Genomic DNA, 18,463 nt, shown 5'->3' with positions numbered 1-18,463 from the left:
ATCACGAACCAATCCTCAACAATTGGTAACCGATTTCGGGAACGCTTCCAAATAGTGGTGTTGCTTTTAACCGTCTCGGTGTCACTTTTGGTATTTTGCTCTCTTTTCAATCGTGTGATTGTGGAGGACAGTGAGCAAATTTCAACATTGTTGAATCGAAAAAGTATTGAGAACCAAAAATTATCATTTGGACATTAAAGTTTCCAATTCTTTCTTCTGAATTTTACAAGTTATATAAGTTTTTAAGATTTAACAGATTTTTCAAGGCGTAAAACTTTAATCATTTTGCCATTTCTGTAATTTTTGTAATTTTTGTAATTTTTGTAATTTTTGTAATTTTTATAATTTTTGTAATTTTTGTAATTTTTGTAATTTTTGTAATTTTTGTAATTTTTGTAATTTTTGTAATTTTTGTAATTTTTGTAATTTTTGTAATTTTTGTAATTTTTGTCATTTTTGTAATTTTTGTAATTTTTGTAATTTTTGTCATTTTTGTAATTTTTGTAATTTTTGTAATTTTTGTAATTTTTGTAATTTTTGTAATTTTTGTAAATTTTGTAATTTTTGTAATTTTTGTAATTTTTGTAATTTTTGTAATTTTTGTAATTTTTGTAATTTTTGTAATTTTTGTAATTTTTGTAATTTTTGTAATTTTGGTAATTTTTGTAATTTTTGTAATTTTTGTAATTTTTGTAATTTTTGTAATTTTTGTAATTTTTGTAATTTTTGTAATTTTTGTAATTTTTGTAATTTTTGTAATTTTTGTAATTTTTGTAATTTTTGTAATTTTTGTAATTTTTGTAATTTTTGTAATTTTTGTAATTTTTGTAATTTTTGTAATTTTTGTAATTTTTGTAATTTTTGTAATTTTTGTAATTTTTGTAATTTTTTTAATTTTTGTAATATTTGTCATTTTTGTCATTTTTGTAATATTTGTCATTTTTGTCATGTTTGTCGTTTTTGTCATTTTTGTCATTTTTGTCATTTTTGTCATTTTTGTCATTTATGTCATTTATGTCATTTTTGTCATTTTTGTCATTTTTGTCATTTTTGTCATTTTTGTCATTTTTGTCATTTTTGTCATTTTTGTCATTTTTGTCATTTTTGTCATTTTTGTCATTTTTGTCATTTTTGTCATTTTTGTCATTTTTGTCATTTTTGTCATTTTTGTCATTTTTGTCATTTTTGTCATTTTTGTCATTTTTGTCATTTTTGTCATTTTTGTCATTTTTGTCATTTTTGTCATTTTTGTCATTTTTGTCATTTTTGTCATTTTTGTCATTTTTGTCATTTTTGTCATTTTTGTCATTTTTGTCATTTTTGTCATTTTTGTCATTTTTGTCATTTTTGTCATTTTTGTCATTTTTGTCATTTTTGTCATTTTTGTCATTTTTGTCATTTTTGTCATTTTTGTCATTTTTGTCATTTTTGTCATTTTTGTTATTTTTGTCATTTTTGTCATTTTTGTCATTTTTGTCATTTTTGTCATTTTTGTCATTTTTGTAATTTTTGTCATTTTTGTCATTTTTGTCATTTTTGTCATTTTTGTCATTTTTGTCATTTTTGTCATTTTTGTCATTTTTGTCATTTTTGTCATTTTTGTCATTTTTGTCATTTTTGTCATTTTTGTCATTTTTGTCATTTTTGTCATTTTTGTCATTTTTGTCATTTTTGTCATTTTTGTCATTTTTGTCTATTTTGTCATTTTTGTCATTTTTGTAATTTTTGTCATTTTTGTCATTTTTGTCATTTTTGTCATTTTTGTCATTTTTGTCATTTTTGTCATTTTTGTCATTTTTGTCATTTTTGTCATTTTTGTCATTTTTGTCATTTTTGTCATTTTTGTCATTTTTGTCATTTTTGTCATTTTTGTCATTTTTGTCATTTTTGTCATTTTTGTCATTTTTGTCATTTTTGTCATTTTTGTCATTTTTGTCATTTTTGTCATTTTTGTCATTTTTGTCATTTTTGTTATTTTTGTCATTTTTGTCATTTTTGTCATGTTTGTCATTTTTGTCATTTTTGTCATTTTTGTCATTTTTGTAATTTTTGTCATTTTTGTCATTTTTGTCATTTTTGTCATTTTTGTCATTTTTGTCATTTTTGTCATTTTTGTCATTTTTGTCATTTTTGTCATTTTTGTCATTTTTGTCATTTTTGTCATTTTTGTCAATTTTGTCATTTTTGTCATTTTTGTAATTTTTGTCATTTTTGTCATTTTTGTCATTTTTGTCATTTTTGTCATTTTTGTCATTTTTGTCATTTTTGTCATTTTTGTCATTTTTGTCATTTTTGTCATTTTTGTCATTTTTGTCGTTTTTGTCATTTTTGTCATTTTTGTCATTTTTGTCATTTTTGTCATTTTTGTCATTTTTGTCATTTTTGTCATTTTTGTCATTTCTGTCATTTTTGTCATTTTTGTCATTTTTGTCATTTTTGTCATTTTTGTCATTTTTGTCATTTTTGTCATTTTTGTCATTTTTGTCATTTTTGTCATTTTTGTCATTTTTGTCATTTTTGTCATTTTTGTCATTTTTGTCATTTTTGTCATTTTTGTCATTTTTGTCATTTTTGTCATTTTTGTCATTTTTGTCATTTTTGTCATTTTTGTCATTTTTGTCATTTTTGTCATTTTTGTCATTTTTGTCATTTTTGTCATTTTTGTCATTTTTGTCATTTTTGTCATTTTTGTCATTTTTGTCATTTTTGTCATTTTTGTCATTTTTGTCATTTTTGTCATTTTCGTCATTTTTTGTCATTTTTGTCATTTTCGTCATTTTTGTCATTTTTGTCGTTTTTGTCATTTTTCTAATTTTATTTTTTATTTTCTCAGCTTTGTTGGAATTTTTTAAGGAATGAGTTATGAGCCTATTTCTCAATTTAAAACTGGGTAATTTTAAGAATATTTTTTTGTGTCTTAATTTTTTTTTCTCAAACATTGAAAATTTCCTTCAATAGTCAACTGTGTCTTGCGAAAACTATCGGATGATCGTTTGTACACAAACATAGTTTACCCCTGAAGCAGTTGTTTCCAGCCAGTTGTGTGTTTTTCGGTGCAATGAAACTTTACCATCTTTGGAAATTGCTTTTGCAACCAACCTCTTTCTTTTATGCTGTGTGTTTTATTCCCAATTTTTATGCTGTTATTTTTTCTATTTGATTTTGCTTCTTTTTGGTTGTTGCCATTTCGATGTGCTCCCCAACCAAACCAAACCAACGCAAACCAAGCCAGAGCACTCAACGTTACGATGGCCAATAAAGGACCCACTTAGGACGATTATTTTATAACCTTGCTGCAACATAACGAAAAGTGTGCTGCATCGGGGGGCGAAAAAACAAACTAACAGCATTCCCAAATGTGAGCAATCGAAACATTTTAGGGAGCCAAATAGTGTTGCTTGCGTGGGAATGCGGGAGGGATTTGATTTTATGGATAGACGCGTTAGTAGCTAATGGTTACAGGGAAAATGGTTGCCAATCAATTCGTAACAGATTGTAATGCTAATTGATCGGTTCTGGACTCAATCATTAATATAGTTGAATTAGCCATGTGTTCCTAAAACCAAAGTTTGCATTTTTTCCATTTTTATTTTCAGGTTATATCATCGGCAGCTACCTATACAATGATAATGGTTCAATTTGAGCTGGCAGTGCCCAAATTTTTCATCGGTGGTTTGGTCGAGAAACTTCGAAACGATACGAGCGGTTTAGATTAGAACTTTTCAATAAACAGCACTAATCAGGAGAAAAGGGCGTACATAAAATGCTTAGCTTGTGGATGTAATTTCTATGCGAAACTTTCGTTCGCTTGTTGCAACTGCAACCAGGTGCCAAAAACATTTATTAAACAATAAACTTCAAAACAAGAGCCAGCTCCCAAACTCTAGATGACATGTCCTGCCCCCAAAACTTAACACCTGCCTGGGAAAGTTTAACCACAACTTTCAAAATAGCATCCCACCACAAAACTTTACCTTTGCCCCAGAAAAGAGGTTAACTCAAAATTCACACCTCGACAATCGAGGGTGTCCTGTATCTGTACCTTTTCGTTCATACAACCATACCAACATTCTACAGTTAGAGTTGGTTGATGAAATTTCATCACGTGCGTTCTTTATCGCTCCCAAACCAGGCCTGAGTCATGCTTGTGCCATAGTCCTATTACTGTTCTAGCCCTTACTATTTTAACAACGAACTCGTCGTGTGACAAAGAAGACAAATTCGAACAAATTCAAGCAAGCAAGCGAAGGTTTGCATGGTGGTTTGCAAGATGCATCTGCAGCATCATCATCGAGTGGGAAGAGCGAACGCGGAAACATTCTACGTGACACCCTCGGTGCCGCGTGCTGGCAGAACAGGAACTACCTTCGACGACATCCGGCGACTGGAACTGTTCCGGTAGTTCCTGGAACCGATACCTACCTTCAACTGTGACTGAACCGTTGCCTCCAAAAGAGAAGTAGGGTTAGTGGGTGATAGTGCATCATACTTAATTACACCGTCATCGACAATATATATCATTAGATGAAAGGAAGAAACACGAGCTGGTGGTATCTTTTTTTTTTTTCAAATGCTTCTACATATGCGGTGGTGCCAGGGGAAGATAATTTTTAGCGTCACTAGTTTGAAATTTGAAAATTCTTCGAACGGCAGTGGCACAAGCAGGGTACTATTAAAATCTCAAAATCGATGTAAAATATACAAAATTGTATTCTCATTTAGACTGTTCCGATAATTTTAAATACACTATAAAATAACAGGCATTTCAAACATTGAAAAGCGTTCAACAAAATTTTGGCTGTGTACTGTTGTTTACGTCCAAGTCAAGTAAGCGTAGTCATTGTATGTCGTTTTTCACGAAGAGATCTGAAAATGCGTAGCTATTATTTTATTTACGTAGTATTCCGTCTCACGACATAACTTGACGAACATAATTCCTAAAATTCACTCGGTCCATGGAAACCGTTCTCCAATTTCTCAGGCACCCCACGTTCGCCAGATCACGCTCCACTTGGTCTAACCACCTCGCTCGTTGCGCCCCCGTTCGTCTTGTTCCTACTGGATTCGTAGCGAACACCTGTTTTGCAAGACAGTCGTCCGGCATTCTCGCAACATGTCCCGCCCAGTGTATCCGGCAAGCCTTCACCACCTTCTGGATACTGAGTTCACCGTAGAGTTACGCGAGTTCGTGGTTCATCCGTGGCCTCCACACTCCGTCCTCCTATACGCCGCCGAAGATGGTTCTTAACACTTGTCGCTCGAATACTCCGAGTGTACGCAGGTCCTCCTCGAGCAATATCCATGTCTCGTGCCCGTAGAGAACAACCAGTCTAATGAGCGTCATATACAGGTTACACTTCGTGCAAGGGCTAAGTCTTCTCGACCGCAGTTGCTTGTGGAGTCCATAGTAGGTACGACTTCCGCTGATAATTCGCCTCCGGATCTCACTGTTGGTGTCATTGTTTGCGGTCACCAGTGAGCCGAGATAGACAAAGTCTTCGACTATCTCCAGCTCGTCGCCGTCGATCGTGACCTTGTTATTACTGGACAAGCGGGTTCGGTCGGTCTCGGATCCGCAGGCCAGCATGTACTTCGTCTTGGACGTATTAATCATCAACCCAATCCTTCCTGCTTCGCGTTTCAGTTTGCGGTAGATGTCCGCAGATCCACCGCCGCAGATGATCTGCCGACTATATCAATGTCATCGGCAAAGCAGATAAGTTGACTGGATCTGTTGAAAATCGTGCCCCGCATTTCGCCCACCGCTCGTCGAATAACACCTTCTAGCGCCACGTTGAACATCATGAAGGATAGACCATCACCTTGTCGAAGCCCCCTGCGCGATTCGAAAGATCTCGACAATTTACCCGAAATCCGCACACAGCACTGCGTTCCTACCATCGTCGCCTTGATCAGTCTGATCAGCTTCCCGGAAAAGCCGTTCTCGTCCATGATTTTCCATAGCTCGTTACGGTCGATCGTGTCGTATGCGGCTTTGAAGTCGATGAATAGATGGTGCGTAGAGACTTGGTGTTTCCGGCATTTTTGAAGGATTTGCCTTAATGTGAATATCTGGTCCGTCGTTGACCGTCCCTCCATGAAGTCGGCCTGATGACTTCCCACGAATCTGTTTGCTTGTGGCGTTTGGCGGTGGAGTAGGATTCGGGACAACCCTTTGTAGGCGGCATTGAGGACAGTGATCGCTCGGTAGTTCTCACAGTCCATTATCGCCCTTCTTGTCCTTCCACTCCTCCGGTAGCTGTTCTATGTCCCAGATCCGGACTATCAACCGGTGTAGGCAATCGACCAACTTGTTTGGGCTCATTTTGATGAGTTCAGCTGCGATACCATCCTTCCCAGCCGACTTGTTTCTATTCAGTAGGCGAATGGCTTCCTTAACTTCACTCATCGTTGGGAGTGGCTCCTCTACGTCGTTTTCTACGCTGGCGATGTACCTTCCCCCACCGTCTTGATCTCCTGCATGTGCGCCGTTCAGGTGTTCATCGAAGTGCTGCTTCCACCTTTTGATCACCTCATGATTGTCCGTCTGGATGCCTCCGTCCTTATCCCGGCATATTTCGGCTTGCGGCACGAAGCCTTTGCGGGATGCGTTGAGTTTCTGATAGAACTTTCGTGTTTCTTGGAAACGATGCAGCTGCTACAGCTCCTCGAGCTCCTTCTCCTCCAGGCGGCGCTTTTTCTCCTAGAAAATTCGGACTCGCTGCCTCTTCCGCTGTAGGTGATTTTCCACATTTTGACGGGTGCCTCTTTGCACTACTGCCACCCGCGCGGCATTCTCTTCGTCCATCACCCTCCTACACTCCTCGTCGAACCAGTCGTTCCGTCGAGTTCGCTCCACATAACCGATGACGTTCTCCGCAGCACTGTTGATGGCTGTCTTGATGGTATCCCAACAGTCCTCGAGAGGGGCTTCGTCAAGCTCGTCCTCTGCCGGCAGCGCTGCTTCGACCGATTGCGCGTAGTCTCCCGCGACGTCAGGTTGCTTCAGTCGTGCGATATTTAACCGAGGCGGGCGCCGGTTTCGTGTGTTGTTCAGTACGGAGAGTTTTGGGCGCATCTTCACCATCACCAGATAGTGGTCTGACTCGATGTTGGCGCCTCGACAGGATCTGACGTCGATGATGTCCGAGAAGTGCCGGCTGTCAATCAAAACGTGGTCGATCTGTGATTGCGTTTGGTACGGTGATCTCCAGGTGTACTTGTGTGGGAGGCGGTGCTGGAAAAAGGTACTACGTACGGCCATTCGTTTGGAGGCGGCGAAATCGATAAGTCTGAGGCCGTTTTCGTTGGTCAGCTGGTGCGCACTGAACCTTCCAATTGTCGGTTTGAATTCCTCCTCCTGGCCGACCTGAGCATTGAAATCCCCGATGACGATCTTGATATCATGTTTTCTTATCTAAGTTTGTGGCATATCGGCAAATTGAAAATCTAATTAGAGAGCAATTATGATAGACATGAAAATTGATAGGTGGAAAGGTCAAAGCTAGAGCGCTTTGGGTAGAAGAAACGAATAGATGGTGAAACTGTGAGCTTAGGGCATTGTTTTTATCGACAGCATGAAACTACTTGTGTGATTCTTTACCGCGCACCTGCTGGCTGTTTGTAGTAAGTGACGAAGAAGCCACATTGCTACCCACAACCAGCCCAGATGGGTCGAACACATGATATTGCGTCCGACCCGGTCGGACGCAATATCATGTGTTCGACCCATCTGGGCTGGTTGTGGGTAGCAATGTGGCTTCTTCGTCACTTACTACAAACAGCCAGCAGGTGCGCGGTAAAGAATCACACAAGTAGTTTCATGCTGTCGATAAAAACAATGCCCTAAGCTCACAGTTTCACCATCTATTCGTTTCTTCTACCCAAAGCGCTCTAGCTTTGACCTTTCCACCTATCAATTTTCATGTCTATCATAATTGCTCTCTAATTAGATTTTCAATTTGCCGATATGCCACAAACTTAGATAAGAATATATCCCAGCGGCGATCAAAATAAGATAACGATATCATGTTTTGGGCAACGGTCGTATTCACGCTCCAGCTGCGCGTAAAATTCGTCTTTGTCGTCACCGGTACTTCCGAGGTGAGGGCTGTGCACGTTGATGATGCTGATGTTGAAGAGCCGGCCCTTGATTCTCAACCGGCACATTCGTGAGTTGATCGGCCACCACCCGATCACGCGCTTTTGCATCTTTCCCATCACTATAAAAGCTGTTCCAAGCTCGTGCCGCAGCTCTGGTAGATGGCACGACCATCATTTCCATCCGAAATATTATATTCGTTGTCCGTTGCTTATGTTTTTTTTTTGTAGTCACGGGCTCGCAAGGCCCGTAGCTAACCCCACTATCTCGCAGGAGGACCGTCGTGATGTTGCTGTTTTGGGACCCGAACACCACCAGGACGTTGTTGCACTCCGCACGCCGCCCCTGACATGGAGAACAGACGCGTAGCGAAAATGCGTAGCCTTACTCCCGAAAAAAAACAAACGGATTATGCACAAATGGGGCTGGTGTGAGTGTCGGAGCAGATCAAACTGCATTGAAAAAGTATGAAGAACAGTGTACCTTCGTAGATTCCCCGAGACGCAGTACGAAACCCGGTTCTGCTGACTCTACAATGGATAAGAAAAACAAGAATTACTACAAACGACATCATTCGGCATCAACACGGGATGTGGCTAAGAAACGGAGCACCCCATCGACTCATGATATCGGAATCCAGTTTATTGCCGTCGGAGTGTAGCGTCGATTTTCTCCTGGATCCTGTTCAGGATCACTTTGAGGGTTGTTTAGATCAAAGTTATGCCGCGCCAGTTACTGCATTCGGTCAGTTCTCTTTTCTTCGGGACCTTTACAAGGATACCCTGCATCCAGTTGGCCGGGAATGTTGCAGTATCCCAGATGTCAGCGAAAAGACGGTGCAACATTTTTGCTGACAAGGCAGGGTCGGCTTTGAGCATTTCAGCAGGAATGAAATCGATTTTGGATTTTATGTTTTTGATTCCCGCTTCTATTTCAGCCAGCGAGGGAGCTTTCCATATGACATATAACTGCTGGCGCATCGAGCTGCGGGTTCTGATGGCCATCGCTATTTGTGACTCGGAAAAGTTGTTCAAAATGCTCAGTCCACCGCTTGAGCTGATCTGTTCGATCTGTCAGCAGCTGACCTGTTCGGTTTTTCAGCGGCATTCTTGCATTAGTCCTTGCACCATAGAGGCGGCGAGAAATATCATATAGTAATCGGATATCTCCAATAGCGGCGGCTCTTTCTCCCTCTTTGGCCAGGAAGTTTGTCCAGGCTCTCTTGTCTCGTCTACAAGCTCGTTTAACTGCCTTTTCCAGCTCCGCATATCGTAAGCGCGCGACTGCTTTGCCTGCTCAATTCCGACTTTCACCTTTCTCCAATCATCGACCATCCTCCAAGTTTCATCCGACATCCATTCACTTCGTCTTCCACAAACTTTACCAAGAGTACCATGGCTCGTCGAGATAAAGGCATTCTTGATTCCACACCACTGTTATTCGACTGTTCCGTCTGTCGGCAGTTCCGAGGCTCTCCTCTCGCCGTTGGACACGCGTGACTCTCAGTCGTATCTCACCAAGGACGAGGTGATGGTCAGATTCAATGTCTGCGCTTCGTTTGTTGTGGACATCAAGAAGGCTCCTTCTCTGTTTTCGACTGATGCAGATGTGGTCAATTTGATTTTCTGTTCGGCCATCTCGGGATACCCAAGTGACCTAATGTGCTGGTCGATGAGGGGAGAGCGATCCAAAGATCACCATGTTGTTGTTGCCACACAATTCTTCAAACAGTTCTCTGGTTTTCGCTCATCTGTCCTAGGCCACGGCGCCTCATGATTCACTTAAGGTCCTGATTGTCGGAGCCAATTTTCGCGTTGATGTCGCCCAAATGGATTTGAATGTCACCCTTCGGAATTTTATCAATCACACTGTTCAATTGACTGTAAACTGCTCATTTTCCTGCAAATCGGCTACGTCAGTTGACGCATAACACTGGACCATTGTGAGGTTTCTAATCCGTGTTCTGAATCTGGCTACGATTATTTTATCGTTTACCGGTTCCCATCTTATGAGGGTCGCATGGGCCTGCGAGCTTAATGGGAATCCAACTCCTCGTTCCCGAGTAGCGTGTTCTTCTCGTCTGCCAGAGTAAAGCAGTACTTGCCCGGACTGTGTCTTACACGCAGAAAAATGAAATTTAGTTTCAAAGGAAAGTGCCGCAAAAACAAAGGATTTTTTCCTTTGATTTTGGGACAAAAAAAAATTCCTTTGATTCAACTGCATTTTCTTTTGTTTCAAAGAAATGCTTTCCTTTGAATCAAAACTTTTTCTTTGTTTCAAAAAACAAAATGCTTTTGATTCAAAAACCTTTTCGTTTGATTTTAAATAATATTCCTTTATTTCAACGGTATTTGGATTTCAATTTTAAAGCATTTGTTCTTCAATTTTATGTTTTATTCCTAAAAATTCTAGTACTACATATTAATTTTCGTCCTATTGGAAATAAAAAGAAATAAATCATGGTTTGAAACATTTTATTTCTCTGTAAGTAGATGTTCTATCTTTTACCACTTCACATCATCGATTTTCCCTTATATTGAATTTTTAAACCGCGGTTCATCTGTAAATAAAGAGTAGAACAAAATGTACACATGAATTTTTACATAGCGCACATAATACAAATTTATTACAATTACGACATTAGGCAAAATAATTCTAACATATTTTTTTTTTACATACTGAACTTGTACTTACTGAACGATATTTGTTGGTAGCCAGTTGCCAAAAGGGTTTTGGCGTCAGCCGTTGTATCCCTGGACCGGATCGGAACCGATTGCAATCGCTTATAGTCGGAGGATTGGAACAGTCAGTACAGTTACCTCTTCAAATTGGTTGGATGAATGGCCCTAAAAAATTTTGACATGTTGACAGTTTATTTAAAATTGAATTGATTTTAAAAGACCTACCTTGGAGTCCACTATCGTTTGCCCTCTCATAGCTGTCGGAATTTTCCGACGCCGGATCTCTTGAATCCGATGCTGTCTGGGGTTGCACGGCAGGAAGATTCCGCTGATATAAATAAGTCTGACTGGTTATCGAAAAAGCTTTTCTCCGACCCGTTCACCAAACAGAAGCTAATGAAGATGTGTCAACTATTTGACAAAAAAATACTTTGATTCAAAAAAAACATTCATCTAAATCAATGAATTTCTACATTGATTCTGCGTCAAAAAATAAATTCTTTAAATTTAAATTCAATACTTTGATTTAAAAACTTGGAACATTTGATTAAAGGAAAAATAGTTCGGTTCAATATAAAATTTACTTAAATCAAGGAAATAGGATTTTGTTTCAATGTACACAAGGTTTTTGAATCAAAGATGTATTTTTTTTATATCAATGGTACTACTTTTCGCTGCGTGTATGTTCTCGAGTGTTAGGCCAACAGACTTCACTCAGTCCCAATATCTCTAGCTTGAGGCGGCAAGCTTCTTTAGCAAGTTGAGCCAGCTTACTTGGCTGGGCAAGGGTCAAAATATTCCAAGTTCCAATTCGTGTCCGTGTTTTCATGCTAAAAGTCGTCGCCAAAGTTCCAGGTCGATCATTACTTTCGGATTCCGTAACAATTTTATGAATCGGGTACAGTAGGTTGTTAGCCTTAAGTCCCTATCCCGCGATGAGGCTGCCATCTTGGACTTAGCTGACGGGAGCCGCATTTCATAAATTCAGCCAGTCGCTGCGAGACAGATGCTGTTTTAGCCGCCCCTGACCTGGAGAACAGACGGTCGTTTGTTGTTGCTCGCCGCCCTGACCTCGGGAACAGACGTGGTTACCCGTTAATGAATTTGCGTGGCTTTCCAATAAGACGTTTGCGGATTTCGATTTCCAAATAAAATTAATTCTTGCCAGTTCTACTCCCGGATCGCTTGTAATCCTGTTAGGCGACATAAGATATGGTATGTTATCTTTGGTAGATTTAAGTGCAAGCTAAACTGTAGATTATATCAAAGTTTCCAATTCAAACAATCAGTCAAAAAAAATTTGTTTTCGTAGGTGATGGAAAGAGTTAGAGAAACATAAGGTATCAAAGAACGAAAAAACATAAGCCGCAAATATCATGAACTAGCTGACCCGGTGTGCTTTGCTACAGCTTCCAAAAATAAATGTAATTAGTAAAAATTTATTCAAATTAAAATTTTGTAAGAATTTTTTTAAATCAAACCTCATCATAGTTCAGAACCAGCAACTTTGAAATGAGAGCTGCAGCAGGAGTTCCGAATTGCAATTCAAAGATGGTATACATTATTTACTGAAACTTGATCTCTAAACTTGTTTTCAAGATCTGAAATTTGTACTCTGTTTTTAAAGCTTCATAATGACTCAAATCAAATGTCAAAATTTATGGATACTCCACCCTTTTTCCCAAAGTGGGAAGTTACGAACTTCCATAAAAACATTTGTCACATCAATTTTTGAGTTATGCCAAATATCCGTACGCAAAAAACCCTCTTTTGAAATATGGTCCCTTCTTTGAAAAGCTCTTTATGTTAAACTTACATGGGAGCTCCCCCATCTTTTCCAATTTTGTCCCCCACTGCTTGAAGAAGGTAGGCTACTCGGTTCGAGTTTACATAAATTTCTAATTCAAAGAAAAAAATTTGCATATTGGAATTAATGCATATTGTACTTTATGGAGGCTGGTAAACGGTGGATAATGTGCAACACGAGACCCCATAGTGGTCATATCACCTCTTATTCACAACTCCTATCTCTACCTCCCCGCGGTGCCGGCTGGGGTGCGAGTAACCTAAGCGGAGATCGGGTACCCAACCCCGGTGGATGCTTTGGTCGCATGCAGACTGAGAAGGTGGCCGCACGCGTCTGTTCCCCAGGTCAGGGGCGGCGTGCAACAACAACCGAGCGTCTGTTCTCCAGGTCAGGGGCGGCTCAAACAGCGTCTGTCTTGCAGCAAGCGGCTGAATTTATGAAATGCGGCTCCCGCCAGCTAAGTCCAAGATGGCAGCCCCATCGCGGGATAGGGACTTTAGGCTAACAACCTACTGCTCCCGATTCATAACTTGTTACGGAATCCGAAAGAAATGACCGATCTGGAACTTTGGCGACGACTTTTAGCATGAAAACACGGACACGAATTGGAACTTGGAATGTTTTAACCCTTGCCCAACAAGGCAAACTGGAACAACTTGCTAGAGAGGCTAGCCGCCTCAAGCTTGAAATTCTGGGACTGAGCGAAGTCCGTTGGCCTAATACTGGAGAACACAAGACACAATCCGGGCAAGTCCTGCTTTACTCTGGCATACGAGGAGAACATGCTACTCGGGAACGAGGAGTTGGTTTCCTGTTAAGCCCGCAGGCCTACGCGGCCCTCATTAGATGGGAACCGATAAACGAAAGAATAATCGTAGCCAGATTTAGAACACGGGTTAGAAACCTTACAATGGTCCAGTGTTATGCGCCAACTGACGTTGCCGATTTGCAGGAGAAAGAGCAGTTTTACAGTCAACTGAACAGCGTGGTAGAGAGAATTCCGAAGGGTGACATTCAAATCCATTTGGGCGACTTCAACGCAAAGATTGGCTCCGACAATCAAGACCTTGAGCGCATCATGGGGCGCCATGGCCTAGGACAGATGAGCGAAAACGGAGAGCTGTTTGTAGAATTTTGTGGCAACAACAACATGGTGATCGGTGGATCGCTCTTCCCCCATCGACCAGCACATAAGGTCACTTGGGTATCCCGAGATGGCCGAACAGAAAATCAAATTGACCACATCTGCATCAGCCGAAAATGGAGAAGGAGCCTTCTTGATGTCCGCAACAAGCGAAGCGCAGACATTGCATCTGACCATCACCTCGTCCTTGGCGAGATACGACTGAGAGTTGCGCGTGTCCAACGGCGTGAGGAGAAAGTCGGGTGTCGATACGACGTCCGCCGGTTGGAGAATCCAGAGGTGAAAAGGGCATACGTTGAACAGCTAGAATCCCGAGCCTCGGAGCTGCCGACAGACGGAACAGTCGAAGAACAGTGGTATGGAATCAAGAATGCCTTTATCACGACGAGCCATGGTACTCTCGGTAAAGTTTGTGGAAGAAGAAGTGACTGGATGTCGGATGAAACTTGGAGGATGGTCGATGATCGGAGAAAGGCGAAAGTCGGAATTGAGCAGGCATGTACCGGGTCAGCCAAAGCAGCCGCCCGCTTACGATATGCGGAGCTGGAAAAGGCAGTTAAACGAGCTTGTAGACGAGACAAGAGAGCCTGGACAAACTCCCTAGCCGAAGAGGGGGAAAGAGCCGCCGCCAATGGAGATATCCGATTACTTTATGACATTTCTCGCCGCCTCAGTGGTGCAAGGACTAATGCAAGAATGCCGCTGAAAGACCGAGCAGGTCAGTTATTGACCGATCGAACAGATCAGCTCAAACGATGGACTGAGCACTTCGAACAACTCTTCCGAGTCACGAATAGCGATGGCCAACAGAACCCGCAGCTTGAAGCGCCAACAGTAAGTCGCATAAATGGCGTCAACTCGGAAGCGCCTTCGCTGGCTGAAATAGAAGCGGCAATCAAAAACATGAAATCCAACAAAGCACCTGGGATCGATTGCATCCCTGCTGAAATGCTGAAAGCCGACCCTGCCCTGTCAGCACAAATGTTGCACCGTCTTTTCGCTGACATCTGGGATACTGCAACATTCCCGGCCGACTGGATGCAGGGTATCCTTGTAAAGGTCCCGAAGAAAGGAGACCTGACAGAGTGCGGTAACTGGCGAGGCATAACGTTGATCTGTACAACCCTCAAAGTACTCTGCAAAGTGATCCTGAACAGGATCCAGGAGAAAATCGACGCTACACTCCGACGGCAACAAGCTGGATTCCGATCCGGACGATCATGTGTGGACCACATCACAACGCTACGAATCATACTGGAACAAATCAACGAATTCCAGGACTCTCTTCTGCTGGTCTTCGTTGATTTCGAAAAAGCATTCGACCGACTTAATCATGAAAACATCTGGGCGGCTCTAAGGCGACGAGGGGTCCCAGAGAAACTAGTCCATCTCATCGAAGCACAATACGAGGCATTTTCGTGCAAGGTCTTGCACGATGGTGTCTTGTCCGAACCAATCCCGGTAACTGCTGGAGTGAGACAAGGATGTATCTTATCACCGCTACTTTTCCTCATCGTAATGGATGAGATTCTGACTGGATCGATCGACTGTGCACCGAACCGAGGATTGCCGTGGAATCCTTTAACAATGGAGCAACTGAACGACCTTGACCTGGCTGACGATATTGTTTTGCTCGCCCAAACACAACCGGACATGCAGAGCAAACTCGACGACCTCACCGAAAGTTCCAAGGCAGCAGGTCTCAAAGTCAATGTCGGAAAGACCAAGTCAATGGAGATCAACACAGGAAATCCCTCCAGTTTCATGGTAGCTGGGCAACAAGTTGAGAAAGTGGAGTGCTTCCAGTATCTTGGTAGCCAGATAACGCCTGATGGTGGTACCAGGAAAGACATCGAAACCCGGATCAGAAAGGCCCGATTTGCGTTTGCGAGTCTCCGAAACATCTGGCGGTCACGCCAGATCTCTCTACGAACAAAAATCCGAATCTTCAACTCAAACGTCAAATCCGTATTGCTGTACGGGTGCGAAACTTGGTGCACATATGCGGTGACGACGCGAAAACTGCAAGTATTTGTAAACCGCTGTCTGCGGAACATCATCCGCGCTTGGTGGCCTGGCAACTGGATCTCGAATGAGGAACTACATCGCCGGTGTCATCAAAGGGCGCTAGAAATCGAGATTCGGGAACGTAAGTGGAGATGGATTGGGCACACGCTGCGAAAAGATGAAAACGAGATTTGCAGAGAGGCGCTTGACTGGAATCCAGAAGGTCATCGAAGAAGAGGCAGGCCCAGAAACTCGTGGCGGCGAAGCCTAGCCGCTGAAATCCGAACTGTCGACGAGAATCTTGACTGGGACCAGGTGAAGTCGCTGGCTCCGGATCGTCAACAGTGGAGGTCTTTTACCACGGCCCTATGCACCGGAGGATCGGCGCGGGATCATTAAGTAAGTAAGTAAGTAAGTACTTTATGGAGATAGAATTTTGAAAACCGATCAATAGCGTGAATCGGGGCAGTTTTCTGAGTATATTCCTAATATTCTGTATTATGAGCACTTCCAGCTCCTGATAAGCTTTAGATGGTGTATTTTTTGGAGTTGAAAAAATAAGCTATAGAAATTTGAAAAAAAAAACGATGAAAAGAATTTTTAATAACCATTTTCAAACAGCTTTTTTCACAATCCTCGCCCTTCGAAGCAGTTTGAATATCTATTTTTTGCGCCAAAATTATTTTGAAAAATGTCTTGCCACATGCCAAACTCGTGGAAATGAGACATTAAAGCTTGAAGTTTTCCCAAACAGCACTCATCATTGTATGAAAATTATCGATTTTATACAGTGCAAATTTCTTTTTTAAAATAAATTTATAAAAGCAAAAAATATAAATATTTAAAAAAAACTATCAGTTGCATTACTAAATAAATTCTCAGCGTTTTCTATTTTCCCTTTCAAAGTCAAATATTCAAAAATGTTGGCAAAAACAAATTTCTAAGTTGATATTTGTCCCGTATATTGGTGCAAGTGTTAAGGCAAAGCTTATTTTCAGATGCGTCAGAGTAGTTCTGTTTTTTTTTTTATCAAGTTTCATTGATATATCTGCAGTATTCCAGCAGTATAAATTTATGTTTGTTACTCCACTTTTAACGAATGCTGTTCAAAGCAAATGACCTTCATTTTCAAAGACATTTAAGAATTTTGAACATCCGCTTCAATTTCAACATTCGGAATACCCCTTCTGGTCTTTCCAACATATCGAACCATTTTGAAGATGAATTTCTTAAAAGTTTGACGTTTGCCCTTGCCCCACCGTGTAAGTTGACAGGAGAAAATATCGTATTTAACACTTTAAGGATATACAAAAATTTCTCATAAAAATTTTGCTTCCAGTTGAATTTCAGTTCTAAAGTCTCACTTTTTAAAAAAGAAGCGGATCAAAAGTCTCTTTTATGCAGCCATGTAACACAAAAACACTTTTCATGTTAAGTACGTACTTGATTTGTTATGTAAGCAAGAAGTACGATTTTGTTTTCAGAATTATTTAAAATAAAAAGCTCCCATTTTCATTTCTAAATTCGTTTCAGTTGTGTATTTGGGCCGAAGTAACAATTTCTATAAGAAAACATATTTTTTAATTTTTTTGGTTGCAGAGAAAAGTTGAACGTTTGAACATGCTCTAGTGTTCCTTGAATGCTACCTACATAAACACGAACCAAATATGGAAGAATTTTTGGAAATCTTTCAATTGGTTTTGACTCGATTGGTAAAATACCAATCCGTGTCACATCTAGCCGTCATTTATTTCCACGTGCTGTGTACACATCTAGGTTGCATATCGCCCCCACGTGCATAAGAAATATAGGTACTTGGTTGAGAAACAGACGCCTAATTGTCAAATTTTCCCAGCGATCGATGAACATGCTTTGGTATGCTACTATGCTTCGGTTACTATCCACTTGCGACGACATTTGCTTGACCATAGGCACTATTTTTATATACGGGATTTTCATCCTCTGGGATCCCTAACACGACCATAGAGACGAAAAACAAACCCTCGAAGAAAAGAAAATCTCCAAAAATGGATGCCATGACTTTCAATTCCAGATTTTGGCAAAAAAAATGTAAATGTTTTTATTCGATCGGCAAAATGTCAATCTGGGTCACATCTAGGCGTCATTCATAACCATGTGCTGTACAAATGAGCTAGGAATCAAGTAGAAAAAAAAATCACATCAAGGTTTTCATATCGCCACGCCTTGCATTGAAAATATGCTTGGTTGAGAAATACGCGCCAAAATATTCCCACTGATCAGTATGCTATGCCATGGTTAGCCATGCCTCTCGCGACGTTGGCGCGCGACGCCTCGACCATGGAGACTAAAAACAAACCACCCAATGGAAAAAAACACTCGAGAAAATGGATGTCATGACTTTAATTTGATTCGAAAAACTACAAATTTTGTATGGGAGCCACCCCTCCCTTAAGTCGGATGGGGTTGTAACTATTATAGAAACCACCGCCGGCCCCAAAAACCCTCAGATACCAGTTTTGACGATGATCGGTTCAGTAGTTTCCGAGTCTATAGGGAACAGACAGACAGACAAACATTCATTTTTATATATATAGATAAAAAGCTCCCATTTTCATTTCTAAATTCGTTTCAGTTGTGTATTTGGGCCGAAGTAACAATTTCTATAAGAAAACATATTTTTTAATTTTTTTGGTTGCAGAGAAAAGTTGAACGTTTGAACATGCTCTAGTGTTCCTTGAATG

At 40.6% G+C, this 18,463-nt stretch overlaps 1 protein-coding gene across 1 annotated transcript in view; it reads left to right on the top strand.

Moving 5' to 3' along the window:
- The window catches only part of LOC129753780 (uncharacterized), a 34,463-nt gene extending 30,714 nt beyond the window's left edge, over nt 1-3,749 (top strand). Inside the window, exon 8 of the mRNA XM_055749627.1 lies at nt 3,597-3,749. Within this exon, the coding sequence (XP_055605602.1) occupies nt 3,597-3,716 (120 nt within the window). The 3' untranslated portion in view covers nt 3,717-3,749. The remainder of the gene's footprint in view (nt 1-3,596) is intronic.
- Nucleotides 3,750-18,463: the final 14,714 nt, after the last annotated feature.

This window comes from Uranotaenia lowii, chromosome 3 (assembly GCF_029784155.1).
Source record: "Uranotaenia lowii strain MFRU-FL chromosome 3, ASM2978415v1, whole genome shotgun sequence".
NCBI lineage: Eukaryota > Metazoa > Arthropoda > Insecta > Diptera > Culicidae > Uranotaenia > Uranotaenia lowii.
Note: the sequence above shows the minus strand (reverse complement) of the source record. Positions and strands in the feature narration are given on the sequence as shown.